Raw genomic sequence first — 23,724 nt, 5'->3', positions numbered from 1 at the left:
AAGCATACATATTCATATGATTATGCAATACAAAACATACATATGAAGTGAGGCGCAGTAGTTCCAAAGGTTTGTGTCAGTAGTTTACGTTATCAATGATCTGTCTCTGGTGGTCCTTTACTTCTTCAGGGGTGTTAGCTTCCTCTTTTGTCTTTTAGATGAACTTCAGTCATTTACACGTGCTCTCTTCTTACTTGATGATTTCAGCAGTTGTTAACAAGTTCTGCCCGGTTCTGTGATAAGACTATCATTGCAGTTCCTGTTATCACTTCTTTTGTTTAGCAAGTCAGTCCTTGACAGATATCAATATCTAAGTGTTTAAAAGCAGATAGTTATGTCTGTAGCTGACCTGCTGCTCTTCCATCCCTGCTGCTTGCAGGGAGAGATGGCAACTTGATTTTGGAGAGCCCCCCCCCACCCCCCCCCAAACATGTGAAAGTCTTGTTGAGTCTAGCCTAAAGTGCACTGGCTTGCTCATTGCTTTCCCCGTGAGTACCCATTTGCAGAATTTGCTGTACTCTGGTATTTGGCAGCCCAGAAATGAATCTGTCTGCTTTATTTTTCTTCTGGAATGGACCGTAGTAATGCAGCTTGTCCTTTGCAGCATCTTCTGACAAGCTTGAAACTTAAGATTAGGAGACTGGCGCAGACTGGTCAGCAGGTCGGCTTCTCTGCTATAAATGGCCAGGAGCAGTTCTTAGGTGACTTTCCAGCTTCAGGTAAGAAACTCAAGTTTGCAAAGAAATGGTGTTTTCTGAAGGTGAAAAGTTGAACAGAAACCAAACCTGGTAGACACGAATGCCTCGCTTAGCTGACAGCTAGTCCAGATTTCACCAACTAGCGTAGCCATACCTCATGTTCACGCTCTGACCCTGCTGGTGCTGCCTTGCTTGATTCCTTTACCTGCCTGAAAGCCAAGTGTGACCTGTTGTCCCTTCTGGCTTTTCTTGGAGACGTACCCTCCAGGTACCGGTACCTGCCAACCTCCCGTCTCTCTGACAGGTCTGTTTGCACTGACATGTGAAACGGGGACATTTAGCTCCTTTCTCACAGTTGTCACTTGGTTGGTTTTTTTGGTTGTTGTTGTGATGGCCTGAATACACAGGAACTCTTGGATAATTTATTTGAGTATTTTTGTGGGTATTGAAATGTAACTCATGAGTTAATGTGATTTAATCTTGCAATGAAATGAATGCATTTTCAATTCCTCGCTATCCTTCCCCTCGGAGGAAGCTGCCCTTGCAGCAGCGAGGCAGTGCCCAGCCCGGCCTGGCTGGGCTTCGCCTGTCCTGCCCCGTCCCGGGAGAGCTGGCCTGCAGGTTGTGCCCAGGGCCTGGCTGGAGCCAGGCAGTGTCAGGGCAGAGCCGCCCCAGCGAGCCCTCCCCAGGAGGGACCGGAGCAGGTCTGTAGCGTGGGGCTGGGCCTTGCCCCAGGCTCGGCCTCAGCTGGGGTTTGGCCAGGGCCGCGGCTGAGGGGAGGGGCCGTCGGGGCTTTCCCTGCCGGACCCCTTCCCTGCCAGGTCGCGTTTCCCCCAGGGCTGGTCCCTGGGGCGGGCTCTGCCTTGCGCGCTGCTTTCTCTTCCCCTCTCCTTGCCCCTGCCAGAGCGGCAGGCGGGCGCTGCCGGGCGGGAAGCTCTGCCCGGGGCTGCCCTCGCCTCTGCCCGGGGCTGCTCTCGCCTCTGCCCGGGGCTGCTCTCGCCTCTGCCCGGGGCTGCTCTCGCCTCTGCCCGGGGCTGCTCTCGCCTCTGCCCGGGGCTGCCGGCGCCCCCTCCCCTCTCCCCGGCGCCGGGTGCACGCGCGGCTTCGGGAAGCTTCGCGCGGTAACGGTCGGCGCGAGGCGAAGGGGGGCGTTGTTGCAAGCAACGGCCGCCGGCGCGCGGCGCTTGCGTGTGGCGCTGCCCGCGGGCTGGAGCGTCCGGAGCGGCGCTGCCCTGAGGAGGAGGAGGGCGCTTTCGGGGCGGACGTCCGGGGGAGCGGGCAGCTGGTCGCGAGGTACAGGCGAGGAAGGCACTTTCCTTCGGGGAACGGGCGGCGGGCAGCGGGCAGCCTGCCTAGAAGTCCGGGGCCCGGGCCCGGGCCCGGCCCTGCCGACGGGGCCCGGCGCTGCAACGGGCACCAGGTGTGCTCCAGGCTGTGCGACATGGGCGTCACATTGGGCGTTTGAAACGTCAGACCCCAGCAGTTCAGAAGCTGAGCACTGGAGTGGGAGGCTGGGGGCCTCAGGTGCTGCCTGCTTCCACCTCAACAGAGATCAATATCCCCCACCTCCCTTGGCATTTGGAAACTACCGGAGTTGTGTTAGTGTTGAAAGAAGGGGCAGGTAAGAAGGTTCGTAAACGGATTCAAAACCTGTTCTTCAGGCAGAATTATTTGTGTGGAGTGAGTGCAGCCTGGCCCAGGCACTGAGCTGCACCTGGGGGGCAGAAACGAGCCGAGTGCTTTGTGCTTGGGGAGATCCAGTCTTCCTGTGCTGGAGATGGGGAATGAATGTTTGGAAGTGACAGCTGCACCCTCAAAAGAAAAGAATACTCATGATTTCCACTGTGTTGTACATCCTTTCCCAATTTGGATTAAGCCCTCCTGGCCACACTTCCCTGTGTCTGTAGTAACTGCTGGCCAAACTGCCATAAAGTCACCATGTTAAATGCAACCCTGCGGAAAGGCCATGCACTTTGCGGCAATCTCTCGGATAGCCGAGGTTTGTTCCCAGCTTTTCCTCAGGGCTATTCTCCATTCAGCACCGCCGTGGTACGTGCCTGTGATGTGAAAGATTAAAATCTGGGATACCAGAACATGGAAACTTTGCAGAGCTGTTGATACTCCGAAGATCCAGATCTGCAAGAATGTGAAGCGAAACCTGCTCATCAGTGGGATTTTTGAGTAGTGTTTTCCCTGTGTCGGTGTTAGACGACTCAGATTTGTTGTTAGGAAGGATAAATCCTTAACTTTTGTATTGCACTTGTAATCAGCACATCTCAAAGAGCTCAAAAAAGATGGTAATTTATATACATGGGGTCTTTTAGAGATTAGCAGATGGCTTCTGCATATGTGGGTTTTGTTCCTCTAACACTGTAACTAGTTAGTAATACGTCTCTTAACGCACCAGTGAGATACGGTCTTTGAGGTTCCCACAACAGGTATTTTGCCTCTACGGAACCAGAGTTGTGTCTGGACAACAAGGTAATCAGAAATTTCTATATGCTCAGCTACAGAGTTCTGTTTTCTTTTGAAGAGATCCTGCTGCCGTGAGGAGGATGAGAGCACTCAGAGGTGAGGGGCTGGCGGGAGGCTGGGGGCTGATGCCTGCCGGAGGCAGTGTCCCTCCCCGCCGGCCGCTGCGGGCCGCGTCCCTGTCACCTCTCATCCTGTTGCCAGGCCCCTCGCAGAAGGCTCTGGCTCCATCCTCTCCCCGCCCTCTGTGGGGCAGCTGGGGACCGCTCAGAGACAGCCCGGCCCGGACAGCTCTTGTTGGGGCTGCCCAGCCCCACCCCCCCGGCCTCTCCTCGCAGAGGACTCGCTCCAGCGCGTTGCTGCCGTTCTGGCACTAGGAGCCCACAATGGGCCCAGTCCCCTCGCGTGGCCGTCCCAGTGCCGCAGTCAGGGGAGGACTCCCTCCCCTCCGCCCACAGACTGCCCTCTTGCCAGTACAGCCCAGCGTGGGCTATGGCGCTGTGGGAGGCTGGGAAGAGCCTCACCCCTCCCGGGCGTGAAGCCCTGCCGCCAGCAAAACCGTTTCATTCTTTTCTCCCAGCTCTCTGCCCATGCGTGGGCTCCCAGTCCAGACCTGCACATCCTGAGCATGGAGGCAAGGCGACGGGGACTGTCCCTGCGGCTATCACTACCTTTGCGGCCGTCGGGACTTCCCTGCTAACACGGCTGCAAGACCATGAGGTGAGGCAGGGGAGGCCTTAGGGCTTCCCTCTACGCCCCCGGCTTCCCCGGGTGCCGCGGCAGAGGGGTGTCGCGCCTGATGGCACATCTGCCCTCCTGCAGGCAGGCGCTTCGTCCCCAAGCGCCGATCCTGCTCACGCTGGACTAATGCCACTGCTCCCCGCTCCTTTCTCAGGAGCTCGCAGCGCTCTCCTGGGCAAGGCAAAGCCGCTGGCATAAACCCCAGTATCTCTCCCGTGCCTCAAGGCCCAAGTGCCCAAGGCCCCTCCTTAGCTTTGGTTCGGGAACTGTCCCAGCCTGTGTGAGGAGCACCGCTGTGCCTCAAGGTGCAGGGTGCTTGTGGCTTCCCCTCCTTGGGGCATGGTCTCGTTCCCACACCTTCCCCTTTGTCACGGTCCATTTGGATCTCTCAAATGTACGGGACAACATACTCTGTGACTTACACTTTTCTTTCATCAGCTCACTAAGAAATACCATAAACAAAGAGGAGCTCAATCCCCTTTTGCCCAGACTAGTGTATGGCGTGAATTCACTTCTTCACCAGTCAAGTCACAAGGCTTCATAATTTACAATCCGTAACTCTTAATCCCGTGCGCCCGTGAGCAAAAAAACCCAGCTAGTTACCTAGCCGACAGCGAGAGTGCTCATCCTTCCTCCTCCGTCACGGGGGAGGACGTGAGGCCGTCCCCCGTATCACACTGGGAAGCATGAAAGCCTCAGCACTTCAGCTGCTCTTGGATCCACTTCAAGAGCTTTTTGAGTAAGCTCATGTTTTGTACCCTCCAGTTTGCAGCTTTGGCCTATACCATTTCCATAAGTTTGTGGATTCTGAGGAAACTGCCAGACAAAAGAGAATGTCTGCAGGAGACAGCAGTCTGCTGGTGGCAATGGCTGCATCATGGCTCGTTAGCTCTTTCTGGCCACCTGCCCCGCGTACGTGGTGCTCTCGCTTTGCCCTAATGGCGCTGCTCCCCACACACATCAGGCCTTAGCCAAAATGCAGCAGGACTTGAGCGAACAGTCGCACCCTTCCTTGGCTGGCACTTTCCCTCTGACCTCTGCCATCCCCCGTGCTCAGCAGTGACTTCCTCGGCTCCCGCATGGCCTTTTACGCTGGTGGAGGCGATCTCCCTGTCTGGCTCTCTGCTAGCGTCACGTCACCGAAATCGGGAATAAACCTCATAACACCAATGTAGTGTTAAAAGGCAGGCATTCTTCATTCACGGTGCCGGGAACACTGGGAATAGCTCCTCCCAAATCGTGTTCACCCAATCAGTTCAAAAATCAAACATTTATAGGCATATGATCGTAAGGTCAATACATATTCATCAGGTTTCCATACAAGGATTGGTTAAAAATTCTTCGCCTACCATGTAAATGTCCATGCATGCTCACTATAATTTCTTGGAATTTTACTTCCTTAATCTTTTGAGTCGGAGGGTTTCTTGAGTGGGTGGTCTCTGAGTCGGTGGTCGCGACCTCCCCCTGCCGGAATTGCCTTTCCTACAAAGTTCACTTAAGCTTGGCAACACTAAATAGACCTTCACGGGCTGTCGGTCCAATATGCAATCATTCACCCCACAGTCCTTTGTTTTAAGACAAGACTATAGAATGAATAATTACCTACCCACCGGACCGTAGAACTGACCAAGGTGTTCCTACTTTCTGACTGCTCACTATTAAAATAAAACGTAATACCATGATCACAATGTTACACTTAACTCCTTGATAATTAAATCAAGATGGGAAGGGTTCGGTGGGTTCTCGAGCAGCATTGCTGGTGCATAATGTTCTTATAGTTACAACTTGCTACAAATTCACAAACCTATTTTCTAACCCTATTTTATTTTAATTCCCTACCACCTTGGTTACAGTCAGAGGTGCCGCGGAAGATCTTGCTGTTCCCCATGGCTGTGCTGACCGATGCCTGCAGCTCGTACCTCGTGCCCGTGTCACACAGATGATCTGGGGGGCAGCAGGTCTCTCTCGTGGCTCCCTGGGAACGCAGGCAAAGCCGGTCCCATCGCTCCCCTTTGTGGTCTGTCCCCAGGGCGACCGAGTGGAGACATACCGGGAGCTGGAGGGCGTCTTGCAGGGAGACGACGGCTGTTTGACGAGCGGTGTCGTGAACCGCCTGATAGCTGAGGCGTCCCATGACATGCGGGCAGCCCAGGTGAGCTTGTTCCCTCTCAAGGCCACCAAAGGAGCCTGCCTCTGCCCCCGGTGTTTGGGGAAATACAGGGTGGCGCAGAGACATTGCTTGGCTATTCAGAGCCAGCGGAGGTCCCCAGGGAGAGGCTCTAGGGACACGTCATTACGGGGAATTTGGAGAGGGAACGCAGAGAGCTGTGCAGAGAAGCAGACTCAGGGCTGTTTCTAACGGAGCAAGAGCTAGCTTCAAGCTCATGGTTATTTCTCCTGCCTTGAGCAAGAGCCATAGGAATCCACCAGCCCCACGGAGACGTCCCGGGGCGGGTCTCGAGTCTGTGACCGTTGCTTCCTTGTATCTGCATGGAGAGGGAGAGGGGCCAGCGGCACAGGGCTGCGCCGGGGAAAAGCCTCCCTCGTCTCACCAGGGAGCCGCTCGCCTCCCCCAGCGTAGAAGAGGCAGCAGCTGCCCAGCCCTGAGCACAACTGCCCCGAGGCGTCTCGTAGAGGAGACGGGCTCATTCCGCCTGTCCGAGGGCCTCAGCCTTTTTCTCGCCAGTGTTTAAGCTGTGACGCTTTTGCAGGGCGTGGCAGGTGACGTGAAGATGGCCGCTAGCGACGTCCTGGTGGCTCTGGCCCGCTCCCACTTCCACTTTGTCATGTCCGAGCTCCAGAGCCACCTGAAGACCATGGGGAAGGCCCCCGATGAGATTGTGCTCCTCACCTTGGGCAAAATGGCCCGCAGCTATGGTACGGCTCCTGGGTAGGGTAGGGGTCTGTGATAACAGGGAGGAGGGGCCCTCCCCCCTCCCTAAATGCTCTGTCTTGAACTGCGGAGCTATGGAGGTGCCGTTCCTCCTTGCTCCGTGCCAGGGCTGGCTGGCAGCTCTGCCTTACCAGCCCAACTCCGGTTCCTGAAGGGTGGGAACCTGCTGGAGACAAACCCGCAGGGTCTCTGCCCCGCACTGTCCTTGGCATTTCCCCAAAGGGCTTCCCGGTGTCCCCCTTGGGGAAGGCAGCCCTCCCCACGCCCTCTGCCATGTCCCTCACGGCCCAGCAGCCCCAGCCTTGCCAGGGATCGACCCCAGTCTCCCGTGTCTCTCACTCACCCTCTCACTCCCTCTGTCCCTGCCTTCTCTGCAGCCCTGCGGTGCATCCCCTTCGTGGGAATGACGCTGCTCGCCCTGCGTGCCATGCTGAGCCGGGTAGGGAGTGGCCGGATCCTGCGCGCCATCTGCAGTGGTGAGTGTCGGCTCCTTGGCCAGGGTCCCAGGGCCAGGGGCCGGGATGGCCTTTGATGCCTCCGTGTGATCTCAGAGGGAGCACGGTGGACGTGAGCCCACAGCAAGGGCCTTGGTTATCCCAAACTGCTGCGAGTGTGTAGAAGGAGCGGGGGTAGGCCGGGAGGCTTCTGTGGGCAGGACGCGGCGGCGCTGCACGGAGGAACTCCCGGGTCCCTTCCCACAGCTTCCGTTCCCCTGCTGTCCTCTGGGTTTAAAATCCCTGCTCTGAAAGGGCGCGTACGTGGGAAGGGAAGGGGCTGCAGTGAGAAATGCTGGAGGGGAACGGGCCGTTGATGAGGAGAAGGGGCAGTGGGCAGGAGGAGAGAAACAGCGGGGTCTTTGAATCCAGACACCTGAAGAGAACAGGTGGCCCTCGGATCCAGAGCTGGTCCTGGGCTTAGCCCTGCCGAGCCTGGGACTGTCCTTAAAGCAGGCTTGGGCGTGGATGCAAGGTACCGCCCCTGCTGCAGTCTCTCACAGGCTCCCTTTTCCTTTCTCCTGGTGCAGCTCTGGAGCAATGGTCGAACGGGGTCAATACGTACTTCTGCAGCCAGGAGCAAGGCCCCTTCCCTCGCAAGGGGGTGGCACAGTTCTGTGAAGCCATTTACCCGGTCTTCCGCTACGCAGTGGTAAATTGGCTGGACTGCAAGGAGGAAGAGGTGAGAAGTGCTGCTTTCCACGCCTGGGGCCGCAGCGGGGATGTCCCCGTCGGTCGATGGGTCCGTCTGTGCCCAGTGGGGTGCGAGCAGAGGGGCGAGGGGAGGGGGGCTCCCTGGCAGGAAGCAGCCGAGCCCTGGGGCCTTTCTGCAGGGAGGGCTGGGGTACCAGCGTGGGGAAACGCTCGCTCTCCTCTGGAGCGAGCCCCTCCCCTGCAGGACAGAAGGGAAAGGGAAACCCCTCCCAGGGGGAAGGGCAGACGGTGTCCCAGGGATGCTGAGCGCTAGGCCCACCTTCAGCCCTCCAAGCAGAGCCTCCCCCTTCCCTCTTCAGGACAAGCAGGCTGTCCTGGGGGCGCTGGCTGCCATGATGGAGGTCCTTCTGCATGAGGAGCAGCACCGAGAGCGTGGCTGGGAGCAGCTCCTCTGGCTCCTGCCCCAATATCAAGAGGTCCGAGACACCTCCCGGGTCACCAAGGTGAGGTGCTGCACAGGGCCCGGCGCTGCTGCTGGGCTGGGTTCATGCGAGTGCCACGAGGCGCTGGGGAGCTGTGGGGTGCCAGGAGGAGCTGAGAAGCCCTTAGAGAAGGAACAGGGAGAGCAGAGGAGGCCTGAGGCTTCCTGGGCTCTTTGGGCAAGAAAAGAGCAAGCCGGTGGGGCCAGGAGGGAGGCAAGAGTCCCTGGGACTTCTCAGGAAGGGAGGCATTGCCACCTCCCTGGGGCTCTGTGTGCGGGAAGAGCTTTGCCCTAACGCCCAGGGCCATGCGCAGTCCAGTCCAGTGAGGAGCAAGGGCTGATGAGTGGGAAGTGCCGGGAAACGGAGTTGTCAACAGTGGGCTCTCTTCAGAGCAATGAGACCTTCCCGATGCTGCTCTGAGGGGAGGGCAAACAAGAAGCCCCATGCAGGGGGGTTTCCCCTGGGAGCTGGTGCTAGGGACTCCCCTTGTCCCAGATGTGCTGGGTTTCTCCTTTCCCAAGTGCCTGTAGGTGGCTTTAGCCTCCCTTTCCTCCCCCGGTCTCTTGTAGAGCCTCAGCTATGTCCTGGAGATGCTGGAGGGAGTTCAGACCCCAATCCCACAGGGCATGGCTCTAGCCATCAGCAGCGCTGTGCACCGCCAGGTAAGGGCAGCCTGCGCCCTGCCGCTGGCGTGGGGCCCGCACGCCTGATCGCCTTGGAGGGCAAAGGCTTGCCTGCGGGCAGGGCAGGGCAGGGCACCCCTCTGCCGGGACCTTTGTGCAGGCCAGCAGCATGCCAGGATTTGTGATGCAGGTGCCACCTTCAGGCTGCAGGAGGCCTGATCCTGGCTGCTTGGACCAGGCCCGAGGGGCAGCCCGGTTCCCACAGCAATCTCCCGAACGGCCGAGTCGTGGGAGGACTCTGGGGCGCCGGCACCCTAAGGGCAGCCTTTCGACCCTCCTCAGCCTCAGCTCCTGGGCGGCCTGGGCTGCTACAAGCCTCTGCGTGTGCTCGGGGCCACCGTTGCATGGGCTGGGCTTTGGCTGTGTGTGCCGTGCCCAGAGTGCCCAGGGCGAGGAGAGCGGAGAGCACCGTTTCTTTCAGGCCCTCTCAATTCTGATGCGACTTCCTCTAAAATGGACCTTGTTCCCACAGCTCTCTGATGTGACCAAGGAGCCCAGCCCAGCCCATAAGGCAGCGCTGTCCCGCTGCATCGTGCTGCAGGGTAAGGAGAAGAGACTGGGCTATGGCCTGCCCTGCCGTGGCAGCTCTCTCCCTGTCCTCGGCAGTCGGGAGCAGCTGTCTGCTAATGCAGAATGCAATTTCTTACCCGCAGCACAAATCTGCCCCGAGGACACAGTCACGTTTCTGCAGTCCCGGCTGAGCGGTGGGAGCGAGGCCGGTTGCGTGGCAGCCCTGGGCCTGCTGGGAGCGCTGGCCCACTCAGACGGTCAGTGCCATGCACCAGGGACACGAGGCAGGGGTCAGGGCTGCTGGGCTGAGAGCAGGAACCGGCTGAAAGTGGTGCGCCTGCACCCACAAGGAGCTGCAAAGTGCGGGTCCCCCAGGCGAGCTGACGCCCCGCGACAGGGATCGAGCTCTCCCCCGGCAGTTAGAAACGGTGGCACAGCAGGGACGATGCTCCAAGCTCAGTAACACGGGCAGGCTGGTGGGTGGGCAGCTGAGCGGGTTTGCACAGGAGCTGCTTGTACCCATGCTGTTTCTCTCGTTCTCTGTGTTCCTGTAGCGTTTGGTCCCTATAAAATAGCCCTGCCTCTAGAAATGGAGTTGCTCTGGCTACACCGCTGCCTCCTGTGAAGTCAGAGTCAGGCCCTGCTTTTCTGTCCCCTTGGTGTGCGGAAAACTTGGAAGCTTTAAAAGGGATCCCCTCTGCCATCGGGGCTCTGCCTCGACGCACACCTCTCCCTATCTCTTGCAGCACCTGCGACGAGGGAGAAGCTGCCCCAGGTGGTGGAGGCTGTGCGGTCAGTGTGCAACGACCCCAGTGCCCAGGTGAGCTTGGTGGGGAAGGGACCATCGCAGGGTTGGGTTTCTCTGCCAGGCGAGGCAGAGAAACCCTTTGCCTCGGGACAGAGCTAGGGTGCCTGGGGAAGTGCCAGCGCATTGCCCGGGTGGTTGGTGATGGCTCCTCCCCGGGGAGAGCTGGCAGAGTGGGGCAGGGAGGTCGCTGTGCTCTGTGGGGCAAATACCCATCCAGCCTGGTGCTGAAGCCCAGCCCTGATGCCAGGAGCAAAAGCTCCTGCCGTGCCCTCGTCATCGCTCTGCGGGCCACAAAGGCTGCCCCAAGCAAACTCTTTGGGTTCAGAACAGGAGGCTCATAACCACACTCTCCCCTGGCAGGTGCGGAGGGCGGTTCTGGAGTTCATCAGGGAGCTGCTCAGCTCTGGCTCCCCCAGCTGCTGGGCGTGGGATGTGGTGGGGCACATCTTCAACGAGTTCAGCCGGACCTCGGGCAGACTGGTGAGGGCCGAGCAGGACATCCGGGGCTTTGACCGGTGCCTGGACTGTGCTGAGAGCTCCTGCAGGTGTCCTTGGCCATGGAGAGCTCCACGCTGCAGGGCCATCGGCACCAGCACTGCCGTCAGAGCGGCTTCCAAATGGCCGTTCCTTGTGCGTGTCTCTGCTGACGTTGGTGGCGATGTCAGCGGATGATGTGGGTTTACGCCTGGGCGTGCCACCCAGGACCGCGGGGCTGCGTGTGCACCCCACGGGCTGAGCTGTGCCCACAGGCACCTTCAGCAAAGCCGCCGTGCAAAGGGAGGGGCTTGTAGGGACGCGACGTCCTCCATCCTTAAATGCTGATGGACGATCAGCAAAACACAGCCAGTGCAGACAGGTGGGCCTGGCTAGAGGAGCTTTCTGTGGTGGTCTCGTGCTCTGGCCCTCCAAGGCACACCCTGCCCATCTGATAACTTTCTGGGGGCCCGCATCCCTTCTGGCAAGGGGACAGGCCGTTTGGCAGTCCCTTTGGTGGGCATTTCCAGCGGGGTGCCCAGGAGATGAAAGCTGGGGATGGCCGAGCCTCCCGCTGTCTTGCCACGGATCTTCCCTCTGGACGGAGCTTCCCTCTAGCTGGGAGATCCGTGTGTGTCGCTTTGCTCTGAGGCTCAGGGAGGCTCTGCTTTGGGAGCAGGGCGAAGGAAAGGGCTTCCAGGTGCTCCTCCGCATCCATCGGGCTGGGCGCGCTGCCGCCAGGGCTGGCACTGAGCACAGCCCTGCTGAAGGGCACGTTCCTCACCTCTGCTTTGGTAGCACGATGGCAGCATTTGGGCTGTGGGGGACCGTGCAGACTAGCAGTGGTGCCCTCTGCTCCCAGGCTTCCCCGGGTCTGAGACCGGGTCCTCGAGCTGGCTCCGGCTGTCCTTGTCCTCCTTCAGGAGGTCAGTGCTTCCAGGAGGCTGGCGCAGGAGCACTGGTGGGTCCTGCCTGAGCCTCATCGGTCGGGAGCTGAGAGTAACGGGGGTTTTGCCTGCAGGTGGCAGGAGGCCTTTTCGCCTGGGAAACCCAGGAGGATGGAGCTCTTCGAGCGCTCTGCATGGACATCCTGGGCTCTCTGGATGTCTCTCTGAGAGGGATGACCAGAGTAAGTTGACCTCTGCCCATCTGCTGTGGCCACTTCTTGCCTTCAGGACGTTTTCCCTCGTTCTCCCCCATGCCCTGAGCCTCTCCCTTCACGTCGGCTGAAGCGCACGCGGCTCAGGGAAACGCAGACCGTTCTTTTCGTCTTCAAGCTGAGTGGAAGTGCCAATGTGGTGAATTGCAATTGCCCGGTTCTTCTCCACAGCTCCTGTGGCCAAGGCTGCTGCGGTACGTGGTGCCAGCCGAGTACAGCGGCATGCTGATCCCGCTCTCCCACTGCCTCCAAGCCCTCGTTGAGAGACGGGAGAGAGCAGGGTGCAAAGAAGAAGAGGAGGAGCTGGATGCCGTGGACTGCCAGGAGCAAGGTAGGAGCTCCAGTGAGTGCTGCTGGGCTTGGCTGGGGGTCAGGCCAGTGTGTGTCTCCCTGCGCCTCACCAACGCTGAGCAGGATCCCGGGAGAACCAAAGGGCAGAGACAGGCTCTGCTGCGGGGCACGAGGGGCTCTGCCTTGCATGGCCCCTTGCCCAGCGCAGAGGCCTGTCTCTCCTGCTGGCAGTGCTCTCCTGGTGAGCTGGGGCTCGTTCCTGGCCATGCCAGAGCTGCCTTCATCTCGTGGTGGGCAGCCCTCGGGAGCGCCCCCCGGGCCAGCGCTGCTGCAGCGCAGCTGCTCTCAGCCCTGTGCGGGGCCATCAGAGGTGCGAGGGGCAGGGCATGGTGGGGGCTCGTCGGCTCACCCAGCCTTTCTGCCTCCCCGTAGGCCAGCTGCCAGCTCCCCAGGCCCTGTTGGCTCGACTGCTGGTGAGTAGTGGGGCCCCGGGGAAAGGGCTTTTCTGGCCAGGGGTGGTGGGGCAGCCTGGGGCAGAGATGCTGTTGAGGCCAGTGCTGGGACCCCCCGCAGAGGAGGCAGGATACCCCAGCCTGCCCGAGCCCATGGAGGATCCCACTACTTTCTCAGGGCTGGCAGCACTCTGGGTGACACCATGGCTGCCCACTGCTGGCCGAGCAGCGCCAAGCTCCCTCCCTCCCGGGAGAAGCTGTGGCTCTGGTGGCAGGAGTGACCCTTCTGTCCTGCCCTTGCCTAGGTGGTGGCAGCGGCTGCTTATGGCAGCAGCCAACACGCAGTCGCAGCCTTGCAGCTGCTGCAGGCGCTCCGCGGCAGGATCCACGCAGCCGTGGGGGCGGCATGGGCGACCCAGATCCCCCTCCTGCTGCAGTACCTGGAAGGTAAAGTGCGGGTGGGGAGGGAGAGGCTGGAGGGGAGGAAGGCGGGGCAGGGAACTGTGGCTCCCCAGCAGGATGGAGGGGAGTTGTCCCCAGTTGCCCAGCTCTTGCTCTGCTGCCTTTCCCCTTCCAGGGAGCCAGCACTGAGGCTGGGGGCAGCCATCCCCCGGCGTCGCTTTGGCCTAGGGGATGGACGGGGCCGTTGATGTCCCCTTGGACGGCAGGTCTTGGAGGCACCCCCATGTCCTGGTCGGAACGGTGTTTGGGGGAGGGACGGGACTGGTGCTCCTGGAGGGGGTGCAGCCCCTGTCTTTGGAGGACCAAGTGCCCAGGCCAGGGCCGGTTTGCAGCAGCCGTGCTCGGCAATAGCCAGGGAGAAGGGCTGCAAATGGGCAGAAAGCAGTGCGTCTTTAAGGAGAAAGTATGTTGCTGGTGGGTGCTGTGACCTCAGTGGTCGGAATTGCTCTGGGAGCTGCACTGACGGCAGCAGTGGGGATCAGCTGTGGTCAGCGCACCCTTCCCCACCATGAATCAGTGGCTCTGACAAATGCCCCTGGGACCCCTGCGGTGTCTTTGGCCTCACAAGGGCCTTGACGTTGGTGCTCGTAGGCACCTTCTAGCCTGATGGCCTGGGACTTTTGGGAGGTCTGATCGCAGAGGAGACCACCGGGCTCTTCTTGGCTGTGAGCTTAAATAGCAGCGAGAGCTTTTGTTCCTCTTGCTTTCTAGGAAAAACCGAGAGCTCCCTGGACTCCGCAGAGTGGGAGCACCGTGTGCTTAAGGTACAGCATCCTTGCGGGGGTGTCTCAAATAGAGAGGGAGAAGAGGGAGCAGACAAAGCTGTGGGAGGCAGCTCGGGGCTGCCTATGTAGGCACCAGGAGGTGGGGGCACCTCCCGAGCACCCTGCGCCTCCCCCCGCAGTAGGTGCCTGCCCGCTCGGAGGAGCTGCTGTCCGCACACGTGCCACGGCTGATGGCTAATGCCCGCTAACGCTGTGGCACGCGCCTTAGCACCGCCTCCTGCTCTACGTCTGGCGTGCCGGGGGGTCTCGCCTGAGGTGTTAGGAGAAGAGGGAGGCTGGTGAAAAGAGGGTTGGGGAGGAGACTGCTGTTCCCAGCAGCTCTCCCCCCGCCGTATGCCGGGACACGCGAGTGTGGAAAGGGCCCGGGCCAAGGCCAGGGGAACACTCGCTTCCTCTCCTGCTCACCCCAGTTCCTGCGAGCGTCGCTGGAGCCCATCGAGGACAAGGCCTGGACCGTGGGCCTGAGCCAGGAGCTGAGCCAGCAGCTGGGCAGCTCTGCCCCGAGCTCCTGGGAGAAGGTGTGTCTCCTGCCCGCGCTGGGGCTGGCGCCAGTGCTCTGCCCACACTGGCGGTTTTCACTGCTTCCCGTGCCCCCAAAAGGCGCTTACCGCGGGGCTGCCCCAGCGCCTGGCTGCAGCCTGGCATCGCGGCCGGCCTGGCCTGTGCCCAGGGGCAGTCGAGTCCGTCCAGGCCAGCCCTCTCCTGACAGGTCAGGCCGTGACCGCATCTCGGGCTCGGCCTCTTCTCTTTCAGCTTTTCCTGTACAAGGCTCTTGGGACGGCGCTGGCAGCTTGTCGGGACCTCAGGCACGTCCAAGGGCAGGTGCTGCAGTTCCTTCAGGAGACAAACCCTGTGGAGCTGTCTGAGGCTCAGGTGAGGTGATGCTCATGTCCTGAGCATCCCCTGCCTGCTCCTGGGGGAGAGGGAGGGCTGCTGCTGGCCCTGCTCCGCACCTGCTTGATTTCCCCGTTGCTGCCATTTCCCCCCTGCCGCAACGTCCTGCCTGGCCGTTGTCGCTGGCCACAGCTGAGTGCCTGGGCTGGGGCCGACTCCCTCTTTCTCTGCGGTTGCAGGGAATGATTTTGGTTGTGTCTCACGCTGCCGAGAGCCACTTCCACCTGGTCTTGGACACGGTGACTATGTTCTCTGCCACTTTCACCCGGCACTGGTTTTATCGGGCTTCCACGGGCTGGAAGGTAAAGGATCCAGGGTTTTGCTGCTTGGCTTTCCTTTTTGGCCCTTGTTTCCACTTCTACACCTGCAGCAGCCAAACCGTGGCAGCTGCCTTTAGCTTAGCTCTCTTGGAAGAGCTACCTGAGACCTGTGTTTCAGAGGGGACGTCCTGGCATTGGGGCCCCTGAAGTGTCTTTGGAAAGGACAGGGTTTGACACCTTGTGGATCAGAGCCACCCACCTGGGGCAGCTGCAGCACTTGCTTGCTTGCAGCCGCGTTTCCCCGGCAAACCTTCAGCAGGAGCTAGCAATGAGGGGGTGGGCACCGTGTGACACTCTGCCTCTCCCTCCGAGCTGAGGGTCAGGAGCAGGGGCCTGGTGAAGTCTCGCTGGCTCTGCTGCCCCCCTGGGGGCTGTGGGGAAGCCTTTCTGGGCAGGGCAGGGCCCTGCGGAGGGAGCGGTGCCGCCTGGCCTGGCGCGGTGAGCAGACTGCTCTCATCTGCACCGCTGCCCCGCGCAGGCTGCGCAGCTCTGCGCAGGACCGTGAGCAGCTATGGCAGATACCTTTCCACGGGAAGGTGCCAGGCGGCTCCCCGCCCTCTCAAATCAGTGGTAAAACTGCCAGCAGTGTGTGTGATGCTGGCTGCACCCTCCTCCCCATCCCCATGCGAGAAGCCAAGCTGCGGGATGGGAACAGCTCCCGGCCCCGCAGCTTGCAGCTCGAGGAGCGGCTTGGGAAGCTGCTGGGAGGTGCCCAGGGAAACAAGGAGCTGGTGAGGCTGCGGGGCAGGGCCTGCCGCAGGAGCCCGTGGGAGTGCCGCAGGAGCCCGTGGGAGTGCCGGGGCTGACCTCTTGGGGCCTCTCTGTCAAAACAGGTATGGCAGCAGCAGGACGTGGAGAGAGCCCAGGCCACTCGTGCTGCTCTCATGCGCACCTACGGCGGCATTGCGCTGCGTGCCCCCAAGGAGCAGCTGCTCACCCGCGTGGATAAAGAAATCCTGGGCAACATCCTGCAGCTCTCCAGAGACAAACAGAGGGTAGGAGCACGGGGCGCACAGGGCAGGGATGATGCCTGGGTGCCCCAGCTCCAGCTGCTTAGGGCTGGGGCGTGCCGAGATGGGCGGTCTCTTTCTAAACATCCTCTGAGGAAGGGTTTGTCTGCAACGTGGAGGCCCAAAGCCGCCATGGGCTCCCCCCGGCCATGCTCCTCTTCAATGTCTCAGCCCTTCAAAGAGTTCAAGGGGTGCTTTGCTCTCTTTGCCCTCAGGACTTGCAGCTCAAGCTCGCCCTGGTGCAGAGCATCACGGAGGTCAGCTGTGCCATCCAGGCTGCAGGCGACCGCGGCAGCTTTGAGATCTCCTTGAAGCGGGAGGCGACGCGGACCCTGCTGGTGAGTGGCCATAGCTGGGCGAGTCTTGGGCTGCGTCATCAGACTGGTTTCCCCAGAGGCACGATGGTCTTGAGGCTTCATGTGCGCTCCTGGAGCTGTGTCCCAGGCTGGTGGGGCCCTTGAGTGCTCGTGCTGCATGGCTGTGGCTGAGGAGCCGTGTCCCTCCTGCGGTGCCTTTGGGGATCGGTGCGGGTGACGGGGCAGTGTCTGTCAGCAGAGCCTGTGCCCGGGGGAGGCGGGAGGGCTGTCCCGTGTCCCGGCCCGCTGGCAACTCTGCGCTTGTCTCTCTGGGACTTGCAGGACTGGATAAAGGGGGAGCCCTGGGACTCCCTGGTGTATGGAGTGTTTCAGGCGCTGGAGGAGTTGAGGTGAGGTCTGTTCCCTGGGCTCTGGGGACTCCCGCTATGCCCCGTCCCAGCTGGCTGGGGTGGCCCCAGTGGCCATGAGCATGGGGCCGGGAGCTGCTGGGGCTGTTCATCAGTGGGAGGGTGTTGCCCATTTTGGGTGTCTCCCAAAGGAGGGGAGCCCCAGGGGTTCCGTAACCGGTTGCGTGGAAGGAGGCAGGAGCTGCTGGAGCTGAAGGCAGTGCTCGCTGGCCTGGGCTGGGGGTGTTGGGTTTGGGGCCCTCGATTAGGAGGAAGCCAGTTGTGGTTTGAGCCACTCTGGAGAGGGCTAGTAAATCCCCTTTCTGTTTCCTCTTCCTTTTTCCTCTGGCCAGCAAGCTGAGGCCGCCTCTGAGCAGGGAGGAAAATCGCAACCTGCTGGCAGTGTGCTGCCAGAGTGTCTTGTCACGTCCTCCCAAGGAGCGGATGAACAAGGGAAGGAAGGCAGTGAGGGCAGCTGTGAACATGCAGGTACCCACTGGCCAGTGCCTGCCCACCTCTGGGTCAGGATCCCACCTCAGCGCATGCTGGCACCCCCCATGGTGTAGAACCCCAGCTCTCCTTTCCCGCTCTCAGCTTCTGCACAGGAGCTGCATGGAAGATCTGGGCCATCTCATAGGAACCCTTCTGGAGGCGGAGGAGACGTCTGCCTGCTTTGATGACGTGGTCCAAGTGAGTAGCTATGGGGCAGCAGGGAGAGTGTCATGGGGGCAGAGAATCGAGGCCTTAGAGGGTGACAGGAGGCGGCTGCCTTTCCTGCAGGAAAGTGGGCCTTTGGCTCTTGGCCCTGAGGCTGTGCATCTGGCCAGGGCCAGGGGCTGAGCTGGGGGACGGGAGCACCCGGCCACTGCAGGCTCAAGACAGGCCGAGACGTGGGCCCTGCCAGCAGGAAAGCCAAGAGCCAGCCCTGAGCTGGGTGAGAGCAGCCTGGGGGAAGGCTGGAGCGGGGATCCGCCTGCAGGGAAGCAACACCTGGCTCAGGGCAGAGGCGGCTGGAGAGAGTGGAGCAGTGCCAGTGCTCGGTGGGGCTGCGGACCGCGCCGGCAAGGGGCCAGAGAAGGAGGGAGGGGGGTCTCAGGGAGAGAAAGGTGCCTGTTGCAAGAGAGGTGCACCCTGCCCCAGGTCCTGAAGGGCTGGCTCACCTCGGCCAAAGAATGGGAGCGGGACAGAGCCCTGTGGGTTTGTGCCCATGTGCTGGGCGCTTGCAAGGAGCGATCTGAGCTCGCGGTGAGTAGAGAGCCCCCGCGTGCCCTGGTGCCCCCTCCCCACCATTCACGGCCTCGGGAGGGAGCCCTGCCTGGCTGGGTGCTGGGTTTTGGGGCTCCTGGGATTATGAGGCAGCCCATCTGCCCGGTTGCTGCTCAGGGAGCAGGATGGGCAGTAGGGGCGAGCGGGTGCCGGGGCTGCCTGCAACCGTTTTCCTGCTGCTCTCCCCTGCAGAGAGGACACCTTTGCAAGCAGTTTGGCTCCCTGGTGGGACTGCTGGGGACTCTGACCAGCGACTGCCTGGCCATGTCCCGCCAGAGGGCATTGGTCTGCCTTGGCCACCTTCTCGAAATACAAGGTGAGGAGAGCAGGCGCTTCCCAGCCTCGCTCAGCCTGATCCTCCCGCCCTTCCTGGCCTGGCGCCACCAGGGTCCCACCGGGCCAGGGCCCTGGGAGGGAAGGGGGAGGCAACGTGCTCGGCTGGTTTTGTGCCCCCGCCCTGGGAGCCTTCTGCCTCCCCGACCATCTCAGGAAGGATCCCTGGCAGAGTGTCTCTGAGTCCCACCTCCCCAGGGCATGGGTGAGGTTGGGTGGTCAGGGCCATCCCCCACTGGCCGTCTGAGAGCACGATGTTGTCACCAACGCTGGGGACTGTCCCCCTCCACATGTCTCCCCTGCCGTGTTCCAGGAGAGAGCGAGCGTGGTGAGACAGCTCACTCGGATGAGGTCCCTGACATTTCAGAGGGTGCCTTCCCCCTCGCTCCTTGCCTGGAGCCTGCAGAGACAGGCAGCTACCCAGGCAGTCTCCAAACTCATCCCTGCCAGGGAAATAATCCCCTGCCGAGCACAAGAGCGAAAACCAGTTTGCTGCCCAGAGCAAACTGGGCAGGGAGGAGGGATGTGAGCTGCAGGCCCAGAGCATGCTGCGGAGGGTTGTGTTTGACCCTTTCCTCTTCAGGCAGCAGGGTCTGCCTGTGCTGAGGACGTCACGGGGAGGTTTCCTGCCTCCCAGAGATGACGGTGGCCTGTGCGTGAATAGGGGATGCAGCTGCTAGGAGCAGAGGCTGCTGAAACCCTGACGCCCCAGCAAACGGTTCAAGGAGCAAGAGGGCTCTTTCCAGCGGGGGATTTGTCCGCCACTTATCGGGCTTGGGAAATCCTGCTGCAGGATTCAGCAGGAGGGGCCTGGCTTTCCCTGTGGCCTTCACTGCCACCACTTGTGTTGTGCTTTATCGGTATCTGGGGCCAGAGGTTGGGTTTCTGTAGATGTGAGTCCTCTGTTCTCCTGGTGTTTGTTCCAGCCAAGACCATGAAGGTGGTGCCGCAGGCAGGTGAGATCGGGCGCCTGTGTGAGGAGCTCAACAGCCCGGACACCCAGACTCTGGTGGAGACCTGTACCAAAATAGCAAAGGTAACCGGCCCTACGAGAGCGGCGTGGGGGCCCAGCTCCTGGGCTCCTGCACGTCTCCCTGCTCCCCTCCAGAGTGTCTCGCTGTCTCCCAGGAGGGCTGTTGTTGGCAAGGAGCAGGAGGCTTTGAGACAAGACTGTCCTTCAGGCACGCTGGAGCAGATACCGGGGGGTGGGGGTGTGTGTGCAAGTGCTCGTCAGAAGGAAAAAATTGGTATATGAGCAAACAACATGGGGGGAGACACTTCCAAATCGGTTAGCTGCATCAGATGTAAACGGCACTGTATGCACAGTAGGAGGGCCAAGCGATTGCCCCCTCCGTGACTGCCGAACTAACGGTCCCGTGGAGTTTCCTTTTCTTTCTGAATTGCTGAAAGCAGCGCTGTGACACGGTCTCTCCTGTTCTGGCTTCTCTCCAGGCTGTTTGCAAGTACATCCCTCCAGCACAGGCACCGGACTTTCTGACTGTCGTCCTGGATGGCCTGCTGCATGTCACACCCACGCGTGCAAGAGCAGTGTGGAAGTGGGTGTTTGTCTTCCTGGTGGAATGCAGGAAGGAAATACTCCAGGAGGTAAAGGAGACCTTTTCTGCCATTTGACTTTGTCTTGTCTCCTGTTGCCTGTTGCACTACTCCCTGTGCAGTTGGCATGGGCTCAAGAAACGCCGCCTGTGTGCCGAGCCGAGGGGCTGCTGGTGGTCTGAGTGGTGCATTAGCAAGTGCTGCTGGCGTCTGCTCCAGCTGGTGACAAGGATATGGGCACTTCTTGTGCAAAGTTTCCCGTTGGTCCAGGTCCTACCCATGCGTGAGGCACTGGGAGGCACCAGCCTTGCCATTCTGCCCCTTCCTCTGGGGTCACTGTCAGTCCTCCGTGCCCTGGGACTCACTTGACCCTGCTCTTTCTTCACGGGTCCCCAATTCCATTCCTTATCGTGGCCACGGCTTCTAGCTGTGAAAAGCTCAAAGAAATACCCCTTCCTTCGGGGGAAGGCCCTCTGAGTGGCGAAGGGGTTAGCGCTTTGGGAAAGGAGGGTAGAGGCAAGGAAAAGTGTCCCTGGAGAACTGGGTTCCTCTGGAAGGCATCTTCAGGCTCTCAAAGAGCGTGTTTGGTTGTGCTCTTGCATGGCTGCAGACCCATGCGGGAGTCATTCTGGGGCTGGGTGTGAAGCGTGGCCGTGTCCTCTGTGTGCACACAGGGCACGCAGCTGCTCACACGGTTGGGCCCAGACACATTCAGTGACGGAGGCTGCGCGTGTGGGTGCATGCAGGCGTGTGTGTGAGGGCGTGCGTGCGCGCGCAGGCTTGCCGAGAGCAGACTCGGCTCCAGACGTGAGCCAGGGTCAGGCAGGTGGAAGGGGTGAGGTTTTGAGCTGGATCTGGACCCTGCCAAGGGAGCAGGCATTGCTCCCGTGCTGAGTGACTGCGTCTGGGTCCCACAGCAGGTTCTCCTCTTCTTCCCTTCAGGTGCCAAAGATCCTGAACACCCTTTACACCTACATGCAGCAGAGCACCCACAGGCCCTTCCTGCTCCATGCAGTGTTTCTCCTTGCCCGCTTTCACCGGGAGCCCACCATCAGCAGTCTCCTCCAGAAAGGTCTGCCCATGGACAGGTACGTGCACTACCCACTCCCCACTGTAGTCAAACAGAGACCACGTAGCTTGCTTGTACTGGGAGGGGTCTGGTTGAGGAGCAGGTCTTTTTTTTTTCTGCCTGAACCATCTTGAGTGTGGCAAGACTGCGTGCTTGTGTCTCTGCCGTGAGTGGGGTGTTCTAAGCCCCATTGCAGATGAGGAGGTTTGAGGGCACTGCAGGACTGCGAGGATACGGGCTCAGGGGCAAACGTCTCTTCCCTTGCAGCGATGCCGTGGAGCTGTGGAGGAGCCTGGGGAGAAGCGCCTCTGGGATTCAGATCCTGAGGTGCTTAGTGGAGAAACTAAACAGAGCGGGAGACCACCGCCTGGGGACTGACGACTCTGCTTGTGAGCGACACAACCGTCAGACTGCTCTGGAGACTCTGACGGTACGTTCAACGGCAGACACATTCTTGCAGCTTTGCATCTGCTTTCTAACTCATACTTTGGTGCGAGGGAGTCAGGTGCCCTTTGCGGATGCCCCCGGAGACTCCCAGGGTGCTGTGCTGGGCCGGCCTCAAGGAGTGTGGGGAGCCGGGAACGTTTTGTGCTCCTGAGCCACAAGGCTGTCGCAGAAGTGACAATTGCGGACTGTAACCCCCGGCCCCAGGCAGGCTGGTGGGAAAAGGCCTTGCCTGAGCAGGTGGTTCTCGGTCATTTTTCTCTGCAGATCACCCGTGCCATCTCCGAGGTGGTGCTTGCCCTGAGGAGCATGGAGGAGCTCAGGCAACTGCTTCCGCACATCCTTCGCAGCCTCCTGAGGTGGGCCAGTGAAACGCTGGGCGAGGAGAGGCTGCGCTCCCCCATGAGCGGCTGGAGACAACTGTTCCTTGAGGGCAAGGTGCTTGAGGAGAAGCCATGCAGGTAAGGAGCCGAAGGGGCAGATGGAGACACTGCCTCAGTTCCCCTCGCCAAGGCATGTGCCTTTGTGGGGCTGAGGGAGCGCTTTGCCGGCCCCGCATCCTAGATGTGGAAACCGGTCGTTGTGGTTGGTTCTCCTTCTGTTCCTTCATGGAGAAAGTCCAGCTCCCAGGCGGGAAGGTCTTACTTAGCTCGTACTGCGGATGGCTGTCATCCTACCTCCCGTGTAGCCTTGCATGCACAATTGCATCGCACTCCCTCAACAGACCCCCGGTGGGAGCAGTGACTGTCGCGGGCACTGGTGTCAGTCATCCCAAAATGCTGGTGGGAGGAGGTATTAGGTGTTGCCTTGGTTGGTATCCAGCATGGAGGCAGGCCAGGGCTATGGGTTTTCTTCTGCTTCAGTGGGTTTGGGGCATGAAGAAAATGCCAGAGTCATTAGCTGCAGTCTTGAAGGCTACGAAGCATCATTTCAGGGGTACCTAGCTCTGCTGAAGACAAGTCTTCCCCCAGCCTGCTGTGATTTGAGATCTCTTTGGGTTTGTGGTGGTGCTGTTATTTTGATTCGTTTTGTTTGTTTATTTTGTGTTTTGTTTCTTCTGCCAGGATCTTCCTTTCAGCTGTGGAGTTGGTGCTAGGCAAATGCATGGCACAGAAATGGATGCAGCGGCTCCTGAATGGGGCCGTGTGGGCTCGTCTGGAAGACCCCCTGGCTCACCCTGAGGGGGTGCATCTCCTGAGCAGGTAAGAGCCGCAGGGATGCATCTGGCCGCCTCCTGCGGGGCTGTGCCTGGGGAAACGGCTGCTGGGACCCTTCCAGCGTGCCTGGGAAGCTGTCCTGAGCTACAAGACTAGTGTCTGCATCGGCGCAAGTGGGTTTTGGAGTCGCGGCCTGTGGCCATCCTGGGTCACTGTGTCCCCCTCGCTTGTGTCCCCTGTGCAGCGTCCTACTCGACACTGGGCTCGTCTCCCCCAGTCTGGTGAAGAACCTCTTGCCGGGCTGGATTCCTGCTCAGGCAAGCCGTGGGTAGCTTGCTTTGCTGAGGTAAGACAAAGATGGGGAAGGAAGGGTTCGGAGCGGTTTTACCAAGATACTGCTGCTTGGGACACGTATTTTTGTGGGAAGACCCCTGGAGAAAGGGACCCTGGAGTGGGGCGGCCAGCAGAGCCCCTGGCCAGGACCAGCTCCCCACAGTGTTTGCCTGTGTCATTCCAGCTCTCTCAGGACTGCAGGACGACAGGGACCCCCGAGTGAGGCCAGCACAGCCCTCGTCTCCTCCCCAAGCCTCTTGTCTAAAGTTCCCACCCGTTGTTCTGGCTCCTTGATGCTACCAGGTGGTTTCCAAGGCTGGGCCTGGCAGAGGAGGGAGGAGAGTTGCAGTCGGCCCTTTTTCGCTCATCAGGCTGGAGGATGACATCCTTAGCTGAACCAAGGCAGCAGACGCGGCAAGAGGGATGATACTGGAACAACTTAGTCTGTCTAAGCTCAAGATCTGCAAGCAAGACTAAAGCAAGCCCTGCCTCTGGTGACTTGGCTTCCCAGCCCACCATGGGATGGAAGGGGACCCTCTTGCTGAGGATCTGCCATGGACAGATGTTGCCACCACCGGCATGT

The 23,724-nt window shown here is 60.3% G+C and overlaps 1 protein-coding gene across 1 annotated transcript; it reads left to right on the top strand.

Moving 5' to 3' along the window:
• Positions 1-2,636: 2,636 nt before the first annotated feature.
• LOC309406650 (maestro heat-like repeat-containing protein family member 2B) lies at positions 2,637-23,140 on the top strand (the record flags this gene model as incomplete). Its single annotated transcript, XM_082001929.1, has 34 exons — positions 2,637-2,747; positions 5,941-6,063; positions 6,623-6,788; positions 7,182-7,280; positions 7,829-7,980; positions 8,312-8,455; positions 9,004-9,096; positions 9,590-9,659; positions 9,771-9,884; positions 10,374-10,447; positions 10,796-10,915; positions 11,931-12,038; positions 12,240-12,399; positions 12,792-12,832; positions 13,117-13,258; positions 13,985-14,037; positions 14,469-14,576; positions 14,812-14,931; positions 15,132-15,254; positions 15,668-16,003; positions 16,106-16,267; positions 16,498-16,620; positions 16,921-16,988; positions 17,339-17,474; positions 17,580-17,675; positions 18,444-18,567; positions 18,898-18,912; positions 19,511-19,620; positions 20,037-20,189; positions 21,081-21,226; positions 21,475-21,637; positions 21,919-22,112; positions 22,716-22,853; positions 23,053-23,140. The coding sequence occupies 34 exons, from the start codon at positions 2,637-2,639 to the stop codon at positions 23,138-23,140; spliced, it is 4,173 nt and encodes a 1,390-aa protein (XP_081858055.1).
• Between the last annotated feature and the right edge of the window lie 584 nt (positions 23,141-23,724).

This window comes from Phaethon aethereus (genome assembly GCF_964289735.1).
Source record: "Phaethon aethereus genome assembly, chromosome: 7".
In the NCBI taxonomy this organism is placed as follows: domain Eukaryota; kingdom Metazoa; phylum Chordata; class Aves; order Phaethontiformes; family Phaethontidae; genus Phaethon; species Phaethon aethereus.
The sequence above is the reverse complement of the archived record's forward strand: the minus strand, read 5'-3'. Positions and strand labels throughout refer to the sequence as shown.